The sequence below is a fragment of the Myxocyprinus asiaticus genome, chromosome 38 (assembly GCF_019703515.2).
Source record: "Myxocyprinus asiaticus isolate MX2 ecotype Aquarium Trade chromosome 38, UBuf_Myxa_2, whole genome shotgun sequence".
In the NCBI taxonomy this organism is placed as follows: domain Eukaryota; kingdom Metazoa; phylum Chordata; class Actinopteri; order Cypriniformes; family Catostomidae; genus Myxocyprinus; species Myxocyprinus asiaticus.
In genome coordinates this window covers 1,263,391-1,277,544 of record NC_059381.1, presented here as the reverse complement: position 1 = coordinate 1,277,544, position 14,154 = coordinate 1,263,391, and the positions used below count along the sequence as shown (strand labels likewise).

Sequence of the window (14,154 nt, the reverse complement as noted above, 5' to 3'; positions counted from 1 at the left end):
AGGGCACATTGAATAGAAAAAGCGATAAACAATATTACTTATATTTAATTAGCTACAAAAAATGCAAATGCAGCGGAGGGACTTCTAGGAACATTATTGGACAGTATTCATTGAAATGAACAGTCATTTAGATAGGTTAGCATAGCGAAACTATCTTGGGTACGCTAGCTTAGCATAGTGCTTAGTGTAACGTTACTTTGTATCATTTTTGCCACATTTCGTTACTTGCTGAATTAACAATTCTCGTTACTGGAAAAACTTTAAATAAACTATACAAAATACATGGCTTTAAGTTATGTTAGTTACTCCCCAACACTGAAGTACACACAGAAACATTTTTTTTACATGTTTTCGTTGACAATAAATGTGTGTTGTCTGTTCAGTAGTGATCGATGGTGTAAAGAGAGCGACTCTGCGGAGAATCTCTACATTGATATGATGTTGTGGAGACACGCGAGACATCTACTAGAGCAGGTGAGACTGCGAGATCTCGGCTGTTTCTCCGCTCAGCTGGGCTTCGAGCTGATTGGCTGGTTGTGTCGGGAGCGGACGCGGGTGGCACGGGTGGACAATTTCGTTACGGCCCTCAAATGCCTGCACAAGGACTTCCTGTGGCCATTTCCTGTTATCCCAGCATGCGCCATTAGCTCGCCGCTGAAGAATGGACGTTGCCGTCAAGGTGAGTTTTTTAATTGGATGTGTTTTTGCTGCTGTACCTTTTAAGACCTCAGTTATGATTGGCTCTTTCTCTTATCGTAGTGTTGAGTTCTCGTTTGCTGAAGTCGCAGTCAGCTGACAGTTTGCTGAACAGTGACATGGACACCACTCCCCCTCAGGCGACCACAGCCAATCACAGCTGGATTGATGGATTGGGGGCGGTGCCAAGGGAGCTGGATTTCGACTCCTCTCATGGAGGACCACGAACACAAGAGGCTTTTCTGTCTCCTCTTATTAACAAAGGTGAGAAAGTAGAATCTGTCTGTTTATCTGTCTCTCTCTCCATCTCATGTGCGTTCTTGTTTCTGTCTGTCCTTTCAGGAGAGGAGTGCAGTATTGGTTCGGCCACTGACCTGACTGAAACCAGCTCCATGGTGGATGGTGATTGGACGATGGTAGATGAGAATTTCTCCACCCTCAGTCTCAGCCAATCTGAGCTTGAGCACATCTCCATGGAGCTGGCCAATAAAGGACCGCACAAGTCTCAGGTGCAACTGCGGTAAGTGATGATGTCATCACCGGGGGACCAATGAAATCTTGGGGACTGATGAGGTCATTGGCTATGTTCTGAGTAGCATACTACTATACTACTAGTTTTCTTTCAAGTGAAACCATTTGGATACGAGTAATTGTTTTATTTATTTATTTATTTTTTTCCAAAAATCTTTAAACCAAGACCAAAATTTTTAACACAAAATCCTCCTAGAGCTTTTAAGGTACATCAACCAAACAGATTAGACGGTTCTGGAATAGTGTGCTATGTCTTTTCTAACTTTTTCACACAGTGGACGAACAACGGTCAAAAATTAAAATGTAAACAAACCCACAGAATGCCTTTGTATGTGTATATCTGCATCATTAATGATCAAACAAAAGCAGTTTGCACATGTATGCATGTGTGTAATTGTTTTCTATGATTTCAGCTATCTCCTGCATGTGTTCATGGAGGCGGGTTGTTTGGAGTGGTGTGTGGTCATCGGTCTGATCTTGCGAGATGCCAGCGTCATTAAACAGGTGGTGGGGTTCTTGGACAGTCCAGAAGTTCCATCTGAAACTGTGCAGAGCATCAGAGCGGGTCTGATCGCTGTCGACCTCTGGGCATCAGCTGATTGGTCAGTATCACAGTAGAGTCAACTTAAACATGCATGAAATCTTTATATATATATATAAAATATAATAATTTTTTTAGGTGTCTTAAGCCCTATTCGGATGGGATTAGTTTTATATGGGGACGTGGGGTTATGTAATAATTACCAGAGCTTTTCAGTAATTTTAATCCCGTGAGAAGTGGTCGTGTCAGTAATTTTTACGGACCGCATGTTCCCACGCCAGTAAAAATGACAGCGTGTTTACCCCGGTTAATATTAATCCTGTGTGAATTGACATGTTAGTAAAAAGCTCATAGCCACTTTCTAGCCATTGAGCCCTTTAAATTTCACTGTTTCTTAAGTTCTCAGAGAGCCTGAAGTAGATGTTGGTAAAGGGAAGACACTTCAGATAATGCAGGCTGTTGCATTTGCACTGATACATGTTTGGACTGAGTGTTTATTTGCCCATGTAAAAGAGAAATGAGCAGTTTTTTATTATGATTTGAGCAGAGTGAATGTGGTAAATTGTGTTGAGTCCCACGTTTTGGAATATAAAAATACATAATGTGTGAAGGGAATGTCCATATTTTAATTCAAGAGTAATATAAGATCACAGGCTTGTTAATGTCACCAGTTCTGTTGTATTTAGCCAGATATTCCAATCAATTTGTTCTAATAATCACAGATACACAGTATATGCTCATGCAATGAATCAGCACAGTATACATTTTTTAATAGGTCAGTTATGCATGACAGCAGTGTTTAAATGCTGTAGACACACCCATGTCTGCGATTTTGTCATGTCGACTGTAAATATTATAGATGTCCACACTAATAATTACTTTATGGACATATGTCCGTAAAACTAATCTCATCTGAATAGGGCTTTAGTGCCTTCCTGAGCCTATGTCATACAGAAGAAGAAAAAATTATCTGCAAATAATTAAAATTCAGAGAAGATGTTTTTTAGAGAAAAATAAATTAAGAAAAAAATGTACATTTCTGAGAAAGTTATTTTCAATATATATATATTTTTTTTTACATTTTTAGAGAAAAATACTATTTTCAGAGAAAAAAATATTTCAGATTATTTTATTTCTGGAAAGAAAAAAAAGTAATTTTAAAGATAATTTTTTTTTAGAGAGAAACTTAATTTTCAGAAAAAAAAAAAAACATTTCAGATTTTTTTTTTTTTTTCTCAGAGAAAAAAAAATTACATTTTCAGATCATCATTATTATTATTATTTAGTTTTTTGAGAAAAATAACATTTTCAGAGAAGAGAGAGATTTTTTTATTTTATTTTTTTGTTAACATTAGTTAATGCTTTAGCTATCATGAATTACCAATGAACATAAACAATATATATTTTGCAGCATTTATTCATCTTTGTTAATGTTAATTTATTAAAATAGATGAATAAGTGCTGAATAAGTATTGTTTAATATTAACAAATACAACCTTATTGTTAACTTATTAAAATACTATTGTTCATTGTTGATTCATGTTAGTTCATACTGCATTAACTAATGTTAACATGCACAAATGTAATTAAAAAAAAATATTAGTTTGTTGAAATCAACATTAATCAATATTAAAGTTTAACTAATGTAGTTAACTAATATTAACAAGTACAGCCTTATTGTAAAGAGTCACCGAAATTACTATAATTTACATTTTATGATCCGTTCAAATATGTTTCTCTTCTAACATTTAAGTTGTACTTTATTTATGCAATATCTTTAAAAGTATTTAATTGATGAAGAGGTGTCCAAACCAAGAAATGCCAAGACCACGTGAATAAATAAATAAAGTTTTCTTATTAACGTTTTATTCTCTCTCCCCGTCTCTCTCTCTCTGTTAGTCTGGGCTACAAGCCGTTCTTGAATCTGATTCGTCCTCAGCTGCTGAAGTTGATGGAGGTTCCCGTCGAGCAGGTCCAGCCTGAAGCGTTCCAGCCGACAGGCGCGTCAAAACTGTCCGAACCGCCGCTGCTGCCCAGAGCCGAAGACCCACGCGGGGCCGTTGTGTCAGGTCACCCGCTGCCACTAGAGGGCTCACCCGGAGCGAACGCTCGACCGCTGGAGGACATGCCTGAGGAGGAGGAGGAGGAGGAGGAGACGCTAGAGGAGGGGTCATACGACTGCACGCTGTCATGACCTCAGCATTATGGGAAAAGAGGCGGCACTTATCTCCTGTGGTTGTAAACGTTGATCTGAGACCAGCTGAATGCTAGATGCTTTTAAAGAGAGATGATGGAAAACTGCGCTCGGATCAGATGTAACCAGTTTGACAAACGAGTGTGTGTGATGTGTATCCCAGACTGCATTTGTGCTGTTCTATGTTACATTTGTGTGACTGTTTTGGATAAGCACGTGTGTGTGTGCTGTCTTTTTTATTTGCGCTCCATCCCGACTGCAGTGTTGCGTGTGTTTTCAACATCCTGTGATCTAATTCATCATGTTTTTTTTGTCTCTTTTCTCCTCCACATGAGAATTAGATGTGGCCCGAGAGCAATTTGAGCGTTCACCCTTTATTATGGCGTCAAAGCAAAAAGACACTTGCATTAAATAATGTTTTAGAAAAACACGCTCATGCATTTTACTCTCTGTATGTTTGTGCAGGTTTTGCTTTGTATGATGGAGTTGACGGAGGTAAAACAGGACTGCAGATATCCAGTAGAAATCAGATGAAGTATTGATCATCGAATTTCGCTGCAAGTTTTAATGTTAATTGTGAAATATTTTTGTCATTATGGCCACCAGATGAGCCTTTTATTTGACACAAGACACAGCGATTACAAATACAAAACCAACAAGATATCAGTCACACCTTGTTACACAAACGTGTGATGTTTGTCGAGTTTAAAGTTGTGATGTGTGCAACTCTCTCTGAATCATGAATATTCTCTTTCAGCTGCGTGCCTCGTTATGTTTTGTGTTTGAAACTGACAAAATTTGTATTGCTTTTTTTTTAAATCGTTTTTGAAGCGTTTTAGTCTGATTTGGGGGTTTGAATCGTCAGTCAGAGTCTTAAAACTAGATTCAGTACAAGTTAAGCTCAGTCGACAGCATTTGTGTCAATGTTGATTACTACAAAAATGTATTTCCTATCGTCCCTCCTTTTCTTTATAAAAGCACAAATGTGTGTTCCAGTGAGACACTTACAATGGAAGTCAATGGGGTCAATCTGTAAACATTCAAATACTCACTGTTTCAAAAGTATAGACACAAGACATAAACAATATGTGTGTTAACATGATTTTACTGTCATAAAATCACTTACTAAACACATCTGTGGAAAGTTATATCCAATATTACAATGCTGTAAACCCTAAAACCTGAAACTATGATTTACAGATTAACAGAAGAATTAATGTAAGTGCTTTTATAAAATTATAAACTTCACATTTCTGCCTTTAAACCCTCCAAAAATTGGCCCCATTGACTTCCATTGTAAGTGTCTCACTGTAACCTTAATTTTTTCTTTTTTTTTTTTTAAGAAAGGAGGGATGATAGGAAATACATTTTTGTAGTAATCGACATTATGCCACAAATGCTGTCGATTGTGCTTAACTTGTATTGAACCCGGAATATTCCTTTAAGTACTTAGCTATGGACTTGTTTTGACGGCAGATTTACAGCCGTTTAACGTACACGAGGGATAGACGTACTATTGGTTTTTGAAAATACGTCTTTCCAAAAAATCTTCAGCGAAAATGGAAAACGTTAAAATTCGTTTTTATTTGCATAAAATTAAATATGGCATCTATAAGATCAGTGATATGCCTGTAAACGTGAAAGACGTGATTGCACACTACAAACTCATGGCCGGGTCTAATGTGGAGCTAAGTGGGCATTGCTCACCAAGATTTTCCTTGACATACAAGTACCCTACTATAAAGATCACATCCTAGTACCGGCTCTGACCCAATGGTTTTTGCATTATTATTTACAGTTGAAGTCAGAAGTTTACATACACTAATTTTTTAACCACTCCACAGATTTAATATTAGCAAACTATAGTTTTGGCAAGTCGTTTAGGACATCTACTTTGTGCATGACACGAGTAATTTTTCCAACAATTGTTTACAGACCGATTGTTTCACTTTTAATTGACTATATCACAATTCCAGTGGGTCAGAAGTTTACATACACTAAGTTAACTGTGACTTTAAGCAACTTGGAAAATTCCAGAAAATGATGTCAAGCCTTTAGACAATTAGCTGATTAGCTTCTGATAGGAGGTGTACTGAATTGGAGGTGTACCTGTGGATGTATTTTAAGGCCTACCTTCAAACTCAGTGCCTCTTTGCTTGACATCATGGGAAAATCAAAAGAAATCAGCCAAGATGTCAGAAAAAAAGATTGTGGACCTCCACAAGTCTGGTTCATCCTTGAGAGCAATTTCCAAATGCCTGAAGGTACCACGTTCATCTGTACAAACAATAGTGCGCAAGTATAAACACCATGGGACCACACAGCCATCATACCGCTCAGGAAGGAGATGCATTCTGTCTCCTAGAGATGAACGTAGTTTGGTGTGAAAAGTGCAAATCAATCCCAGAACAACAGCAAAGGACCTTGTGAAGATGCTGGAGGAAACCGGTAGACAGGTATCTATATCCACAGTAAAACTAGTCTTATATCGACATAACCTGAAAGGCTGCTCAGCAAGGAAGAAGCCACTGCTCCAAAACTGCCATAAAAAAGCCAGACTACAGTTTGCAAGTGCACATGGGGACAAAGATCTACTTTTTGGAGAAATGTACTCTGGTCTAATGAAAAAAAATGGAACTGTTTGGCCATAATGGCCATCGTTATGTTTGGAGGAAAAAGGATGAGGCTTGCAAGCCGAAGAACACCATCCCAACCGGGAAGCATGGGGGTGGCAGCATCATGTTGTGGGGGTGCTTTGCTGCAGGTGGGACTGGTGCACTTCACAAAATAGATGGCATCATGAGGAAGGAAAATCATGTGGATATATTGGAGCAACATCTCAAGACATCAGCCAGGAAGTTAAAGCTCGGTCGCAAATGGGTCTTCCAAATGGACAATGACCCCAAGCATACCTCCAAAGTTGTGGCAAAATGGCTTAAGGACAACAAAGTCAAGGTATTGGAGTGGCCATCACAAAGCCCTGACCTCAATCCGAAAGAAAATTTGTGGGCAGAACTGAAAAAGCATGTGTGAGCAAGCAGGCCTACAAACCTGACTCAGTTACACCATTTCTGTCTGGAGGAATGGGACAAAATTCCAGCAACTTATTGTGAGAAGCTTGTGGAAGGATACCCAAAACATTTGACCCAAGTTAAACAATTTAAAGGCAATGCTACCAAATACTAACAAAGTGTATGTAAACTTCTGACCCACTGGGAATGTGATGAAAGAAATAAAAGCTGAAATAAATAATTCTCTCTACTATTATTCTGACATTTCACATTCTTAAAATATAGTAGTGATCCTAACTGACCTAAGACAGGGAATGTTTTCTACGATTAAATGTCAGGAATTGTGAAAAACTGAGTTTAAATGTATTTGGCTAAGGTGTTTGTAAACTTCTGACTTCAACTGTATATGTTAACATCATTTTTTTCATCCAACATAATGTTTACTTATAGGTGTCAATTTTGCTGTACGTAATTGTAAATATGTGTTTTTCGTCTTGTCTGACAGCATTATTGTGATTTATCTTTTTTCAGATTGCGTTGTTGCAATTTGTTTTATTTACGCGAGGAGCGATTGGACAAAGAAATTAACTTGCATGTCGTTACTATCTATAGTTTTTCTTTAGAATGTAACGTTTAAAGAACTGCAGGGACGATGATTTCTTCTCTCTTATTTGTATTATCTCACAACGGCACCGCTGCTCAGAATCAGTATTATTAAAATAATTACCCAGTATTTCCTCTGAGATGAGCAGATCTTCAGTTAAAGGTGCTGTAAGCGATTTAAAAAAAAAAACCCGTCATGGATAGGTATGCAAAAATTTTTCCTACTACCTGAGAGATATTACTGAAATAAGTGTCGCGAGATATCTCAACGGTCTCTGTGACATCACTAGACTGTGTAAACAGAAAACAAAAATGTGTCTGCGGACAATGATGCTTTTGACCTGTCAATCATTTTGCGTGTTTTCATAGTATTGTAGTTGCAGCGAATTATTGAGGCTTAATGCCATTTTTATGCCATGTTGTTCATAACAGTTGTCAGCTGAGGGCGCTATTTTGCAGCTGTTGTTTTTAACAGCCGTTTCTGCATGATGTTGGTCTCAAAGCTCATTTGGTATCTTTGGTGGGTGGGGTTTTGGAAACAGGGGGCGTGGCTAATCCAACGGCTCAGTCTCGTGGAAGTAGAACAGCTGAAATCGCATACAGCACCTTTAACACCAGGCTCATTAGCGCTGCCTTTTATTGGAACTTTAAGTGCAGAGTGGACCAAATGATGTAACGGGCAGGGGCGCAATAATGCACAGGCTTAAGCCCAATCGCGGCGTCCGCCATCCTATTATCCCCCATCGACTTTCACAGGAACATGTAAATTCAGCGGGAAACGCTTATATAAATGGTACGCAACAGCAAAAGCCGTCCGTCTAACCCCACGGTACTTTAATGCGCCCCTGAACATAGTAAACATATGGAATGCCTTTGTATTATTATTATTATTATTATTGATATTACTATGCATTATTTACTGTCTTTTGGAGTATTAGCGAGATGCATCTCTTTATTTTAATGTTTTATTTCCCCCAAACAGCTCTTTCTCCTGTCGCATTTAGATCTAAATCTGTTCCTAATCTGAGTTTATGTTGTTATGAGGAACATGTTGGTGCAGTGAAGTTGTGATGGTGTTATTCACAAACCAAAGAGCTGCATGACATTGTGTTTGTAAAGAGATTAAGAATTCACTGACAGGTTTCATAATCCAACATGTACAAAATCCCCCAAAATTCCTCTTTTCCCTTTAATGACGTCACAGTGAAATACATTGTTGCTCTCTGACATTGAATGGAAGAGTTTGTTTCATTTTCTACTAAAGTGTAGATGTGATTTTGAAGTCGGGACATGTGTGAGTTGGTACTCTTAGTGAAGAGACTTTGAGATGTTGAATATTTCTTCATCTGTACAAACTCTCCAGCGATCTGAAAACATTTTGTGGCTCTAGTGTTTCCTCTCAATGCAGTGCACAGATATTTCCCTGTACAATAACTTTTCTACTCAATTTTCTATATTTTCCTGTACATACAGAACAATAAATTATTTTTTAAACATCATTTGCACTGTGTGGTTGATGTTGTCTGGCTATGCAACAATTTGAAGCTTTTCTTAACTTTCATAAAAGCAGATTTTATTCAAGTGACAAAAGACCCAAATCCAGTTTGTTATAGAAAATTGTTTTATTTCAGTGCAGCAAACACTATAAATAAACATTAGAACAGAACTAAACAATTGAAAAACAAGTTTACACACAGAAATCAAATCTGAAAGGAACTCAAAACATTAAGGACATTATATTAGACAAATCATTCATTTATTGTTCCTGTGATTCATTTTATGAATTTGTGGACATCAAAACATTTTTCATTACATTAAAAAAATTACTAATGTTGTAAAACAACAAAAATTTACCAACGGGGTAAAAAAAGAAAAGAATTTAGCAATGGGATAATAAAACAAAACAAAATTACCAATGGGGTAAAAACAACAAAAAATGGCCAATGGGGTTAAAAAAAAAAAAAAAAAAAAAAGAATTTATCAATGGGGTAAAAAAAAAAATTAGATTTTATATATATATATATATATATATATATATATCAATGGGGTCAAAAACAATTACCAATGGGTTCAAAACAACAAAAAATTACCAACGGGGTAAAAAAAGAAAAAAAAGAAAAGAATTTAGCAATGGGATAATAAAACAAAACAAAATTACCAATGGAGTTAAAAAAATGTTTTTAAAAAAAAAAGCATTTACCAATGGGGTGAAAAAAAAATTATGTACCAATGGGGTAAAAAAAAAAAAAAAAAAAAAAAAAATTATCAATGGGGTAAAAACAACAAAAACTTACCAATGGGGTAAAAAAAGAAAAAAAAATTTAGCAATGGGATAATAAAACAAAACAAAATTACCAATGGGTTAAAAAAATTATTTACCAATGGGGTAAAAAAACAAAACAAATATCAATGGGGTAAAAACAACAAAAAATGACCAATGGGGTTAAAAAAAAAAAAAAAGAATTTACTAATGGGGTAAAAAACAAAACAAAATTACCAATGGAGTAAAAATAAAAAATTAACAATGGGGTAAAAAGAAAACCGATTTACCAATGGCATAAAAAATAAAAATTACCAATGGGGTAAAAAAAACAAAACAAACAAAAACAATATATCAATGGGGTAAAAAATTTTAAAAAAAAAAATTAGCAATGGGGTTAAAAAAACAAAAACAATTACCAATGGGGTAAAAAAAATTATTTACCAATGGGGTAACAAAATAATAATAATAATAATCAATGGGGTAAAAATTAAAAAATTACCAATGGGGTAAGAATTCAAATGATAAATGGGGTAAAAAAAAATAAATAAAAAATACATTACCAATGGGGTTAAAAAAAAATGACCAATGGGGTAAAAAAAAAAAAATGACCAATGGGGTAATTCTTTAAATCAAGTATTTTTTCTATGATCTCACTGGCAAATAGTTTTTCTTGTTAAAAATATCAACTTTACTACATTTTGTTAGATTTCTCTAAAGATTAAACTTAATATCTTGTAATTTTGTTTCTCAAGTAAATGTATCTTGTTTTAAGAATGTTTAGATGATGTATTAGATAAAAATACTCAGTAAGGATGTTTTTTTATTAGATTTTGTTTTAACGTTTAATTCTATATTACAGTGCTGTGAAGACTTTATTCTTGCCTGTATCAGACATGCATATTTGGTTGAGTGTTAAAGGTCATGACCTCATGGTTCCAGGTTCTTTGTGATGCCATCTCATGCTGCAATAGACTAGTTCCTAATCACGCTGGCTGCGCTTTCAGTTTATGATAAAGCAATAGCCAACTATCTTTAACATCTAAAGGTCCGTGAGCCAAACACACGTCGACTGTCATACTAACAGCAGGTCAGTACAGTTAAACAGTATTAATCATCACTGTATTTCAGTGTTCAATATTTACATCAATAAATGTTAATTGCATAGTTGTGCCTTTTCCTTTTTCATGAAAGAATATAATCTTACACAGCCGTCACAAAAGAAGGTTTCCACTAGAATCACTGCTCCGATGTGTATCAGGACTTTAAAAATCTGATGTCAGTGACTAATTCACTGTTGGAAAATCAGGTTGATTGCTTCACATGGTTTCTAGTCATTAATGGTCATCGTCTGGTCCAAACTAGTCTAGATTATTGATTAGCTGGTTGGCCAGTGGGAGGGGCTTCTTGACCACCAACCAGCATTCAGCTTTATCAGTCCAAGCTGGTTTGACCTGGTTTTAACCCAGAACAGTTACTACAGTCTCCATTAACTATAGCAAATTCTCACACTGTCAATCATCCGCATTAAACAACTGGGGAAAAACAACGAACAAATAACAAAAGTTAAACATTAGCACCAGGAAAACAAAAGTTACGAAGAAAATAATAAGAAACAAATGCATCTTTTTAAAAAATCCAGTTCAGAATAACTTGCTTCCTGCTGCTGATCACATGAAAACTATAAAAACAGCCAGTCCTTCAACTCCTCACAAATGAATCAATGAAATATATATAAAGAGATAAAGACTCAAAAGCACTTGGATGTCAAGGTTTAGAAAAGCATGATTAAGTACACCTCTTTTACCGTGGTAAAGCTATTTTACTGTTTGGTTCTCTATATCAAAAGGCTTATAACATGAGGCTGCCATTCGAGTCCAAACATGAACTTCAGAAAATGAAATTAAGACCATGACCGAATTCTGGATCTGTAAAGTGGAGCATTAAAATGTCAGTTTAAGTGTGTCAGGCTTGAGAAACACTGAATATGTATTTGACCTAAATTCTGCTCAGGTCGTCGTGTTAAATGCTGCGTTTACGTCCTGTCAGAATTCCTGTAATAACGAGATGACCATCTGAGATCGGAGACACGCTAATGACTACATGGCAATGTTTATATTTGACTTTTTGTTGTTGATGATGGTACAATACTTGATGATGCAATTCTTGCAAAAATATTGAAGAACTAGCGCACCAGAGCGCGGCTAAAGTGCACGTCAAACAGAAATACGAGTAGAATCAGAGATTATTTAGCAGAGACGGGCCACTTCTATTGAAATGAATGGGAAAAATTGGAACGCCCAACCAAGAAGCTCCGAGCGCCCAATGGGCAACGGATGTAGAAAGGAAGTCCCGCCTTACAGTTAAAAGAGCCAATCACCTTTTAGATACAGACATCACCTGTCAATCAACTCTAGAACATGCACGCACATTAGCTATACAAACATTGCGTTTTTAGCGTAATATGAGGTCAAGAATCACAATTTATGATTCCAGTATTGTCAGATTTTACTGCTGATTTGAAATATGTCCTTTGATCGTAATCTTGACCAACCGTTTTGGAGATTTCAGTCTTTCTCCATTCAAGTAGATTGGAGCTGCACTGGCATGACTGGAAATATCCTCCTGAGAGCGTCCCAAAGATGACCGACAGTGGACTGACTTGCTAGAAAGACTTTGGTAGAAGTCGTAAAGATTACAACTTTAAGAGGTTGACAAAGACTTGATGTTTTACTCGTTGGAAACTCATGATTACAGTAACGCAGCAGAAGTCCTCCAGCAGCACATGTAAACAAGCATGTTAAATGTAATGACTCGATCTTCCGTTGAAACGACAGACTTCTCTCTGGTGACGTATGCAGGACTTCTCCGATCATTTAGTCCTCTTAAACCCCGCCCCCTTTCTTATAAATACCACAGTCTTGCGTAGAGTTGAACGAAGTGTCAATCACATGTTGGTGAAGATGGCAAGGTGTAAACTATCGATCCTTAACCCAAACTTCCTTGGTTACGGGTCAGCTTGAATTTACATTTCGAATAAGGAGGAATAACAGCGAATTCGTGGTTGTGTTCGAGACATTTCACGGCTGAATATCTGTGGTGATCACTAATGAATACAACGCTTCGGATGCCTCTTTATTTTGAATGCAGTTATCTTGGGATGCACAGCACGAGTGTTTTTCCCCCTTTATATTTAGTGTATTGTGATTCAAAATGTTAAAATTGCTTAATTGTAACAAAAATGTGACAATGTAAAAAATATATATATTTCCTACAAAGAAAATGAAGTTGTTTGGCTCTAAAAAGGCCCCTTTTTTATGCAAAATGTAATTTATGTCTTTTTCTCTTGGGGTGAAATATGACCTGGACATGTTTTCATGAGATTCACCTGAGAATGGAAGGTTTCATAAAAAGAGGATTTTTTTTTTTTATGTGGACAGACAGAAAAAACATAAACGAAAATAAAATCAAACACTGTCAGTTGGCTAGTCTAAAAATGTTCGACCATGGAGTGACTCCAGCCAGGTCTTCTAAGCAACCAAATTGGCCCGGTTGCTAGGGAGAGTTGAGTCACATGGGGTAACCTCCTCGTGGTCACTATAATATGTTCTCGTTCTCAGTGGGGCGCGTGGTGAGTTGTGCGCGGATGCTGCGGAGAATAGCGTGAAGCCTCCACACACGCTACGTCTCCATGGTAACGTGCTCAACAAGTCACGTGATAAGATGCGTGGATTGACGGTCTCAGGCGCGGAGGCAACTGAGATTCGTCCTCCACCACCCGGATTGAGGTGAGTCACTACGCCACCATGAGGACTTAGAGCGCATTGGGAATTGGGCATTCCAGATTGGGGAGAAATTCAAAAAAAAAAAAAGATTGACCATGATTCTGTCGTGTCTTCATTCACCTGCACCAGGAAACACAGTGATGGATGAGTCTTGTCTCTGTGAGTGACATCAGAAGAGTGTGTGTGTGTGTGTGTGTGTGTGTGTGGGGCCCCTCAGTATCTGTACATGTGGTACGTGCTGACCCATGAGGACGGGAACGCCCAGTCTGGGAATCTCTGCAGTAAAGATTTGAGTGGTTCTGAGTGTCGGTCCAAACCAGAGAAATAATGAGCTGAGATGGCGAAAGAGATCATTCCCTCATCAGTCGACACGTCTGAAGACTTCTGCAACAAACAAAAAAAACACACATACATTTTCATCACTTTTGAGTTAAAGATTTTTTGTGCCGCTTTTTAAAGTTTTCTTTATCAGCGTGTCTCTGTTTGTGTTGTACTTGGAATCTGAAAAGGTTACATTTACATTGTGCCATTTT

At 37.0% G+C, this 14,154-nt stretch overlaps 2 protein-coding genes across 6 annotated transcripts in view; one reads left to right on the top strand and one right to left on the bottom strand.

Moving 5' to 3' along the window:
• Nucleotides 1-14,154, top strand: part of LOC127429087 (guanine nucleotide exchange factor subunit RIC1-like) — a 259,906-nt gene that overhangs the window by 67,043 nt on the left and 178,709 nt on the right. The window contains exons 22-26 of one of the 5 annotated variants that reach the window (XM_051677881.1): nucleotides 387-679; nucleotides 760-960; nucleotides 1,039-1,216; nucleotides 1,641-1,829; nucleotides 3,668-9,075. In XM_051677881.1, the coding sequence (XP_051533841.1) occupies nucleotides 387-679; nucleotides 760-960; nucleotides 1,039-1,216; nucleotides 1,641-1,829; nucleotides 3,668-3,962 (1,156 nt within the window). In that variant the 3' untranslated portion in view covers nucleotides 3,963-9,075. Of the gene's footprint in view, nucleotides 1-383; nucleotides 680-759; nucleotides 1,217-1,640; nucleotides 1,830-3,667; nucleotides 9,076-14,154 lie in introns of those variants that run through there. The other 4 variants (XM_051677880.1, XR_007895222.1, XM_051677879.1 and 1 more) reach the window with 4 other exon arrangements.
• Nucleotides 7,756-14,154, bottom strand: part of LOC127429089 (endoplasmic reticulum metallopeptidase 1-like) — a 29,292-nt gene continuing 22,893 nt past the window's right edge. Inside the window, exon 15 of the mRNA XM_051677885.1 lies at nucleotides 7,756-14,005. Coding sequence (XP_051533845.1) covers nucleotides 13,835-14,005 — 171 coding nt within the window. The 3' untranslated portion in view covers nucleotides 7,756-13,834. The remainder of the gene's footprint in view (nucleotides 14,006-14,154) is intronic.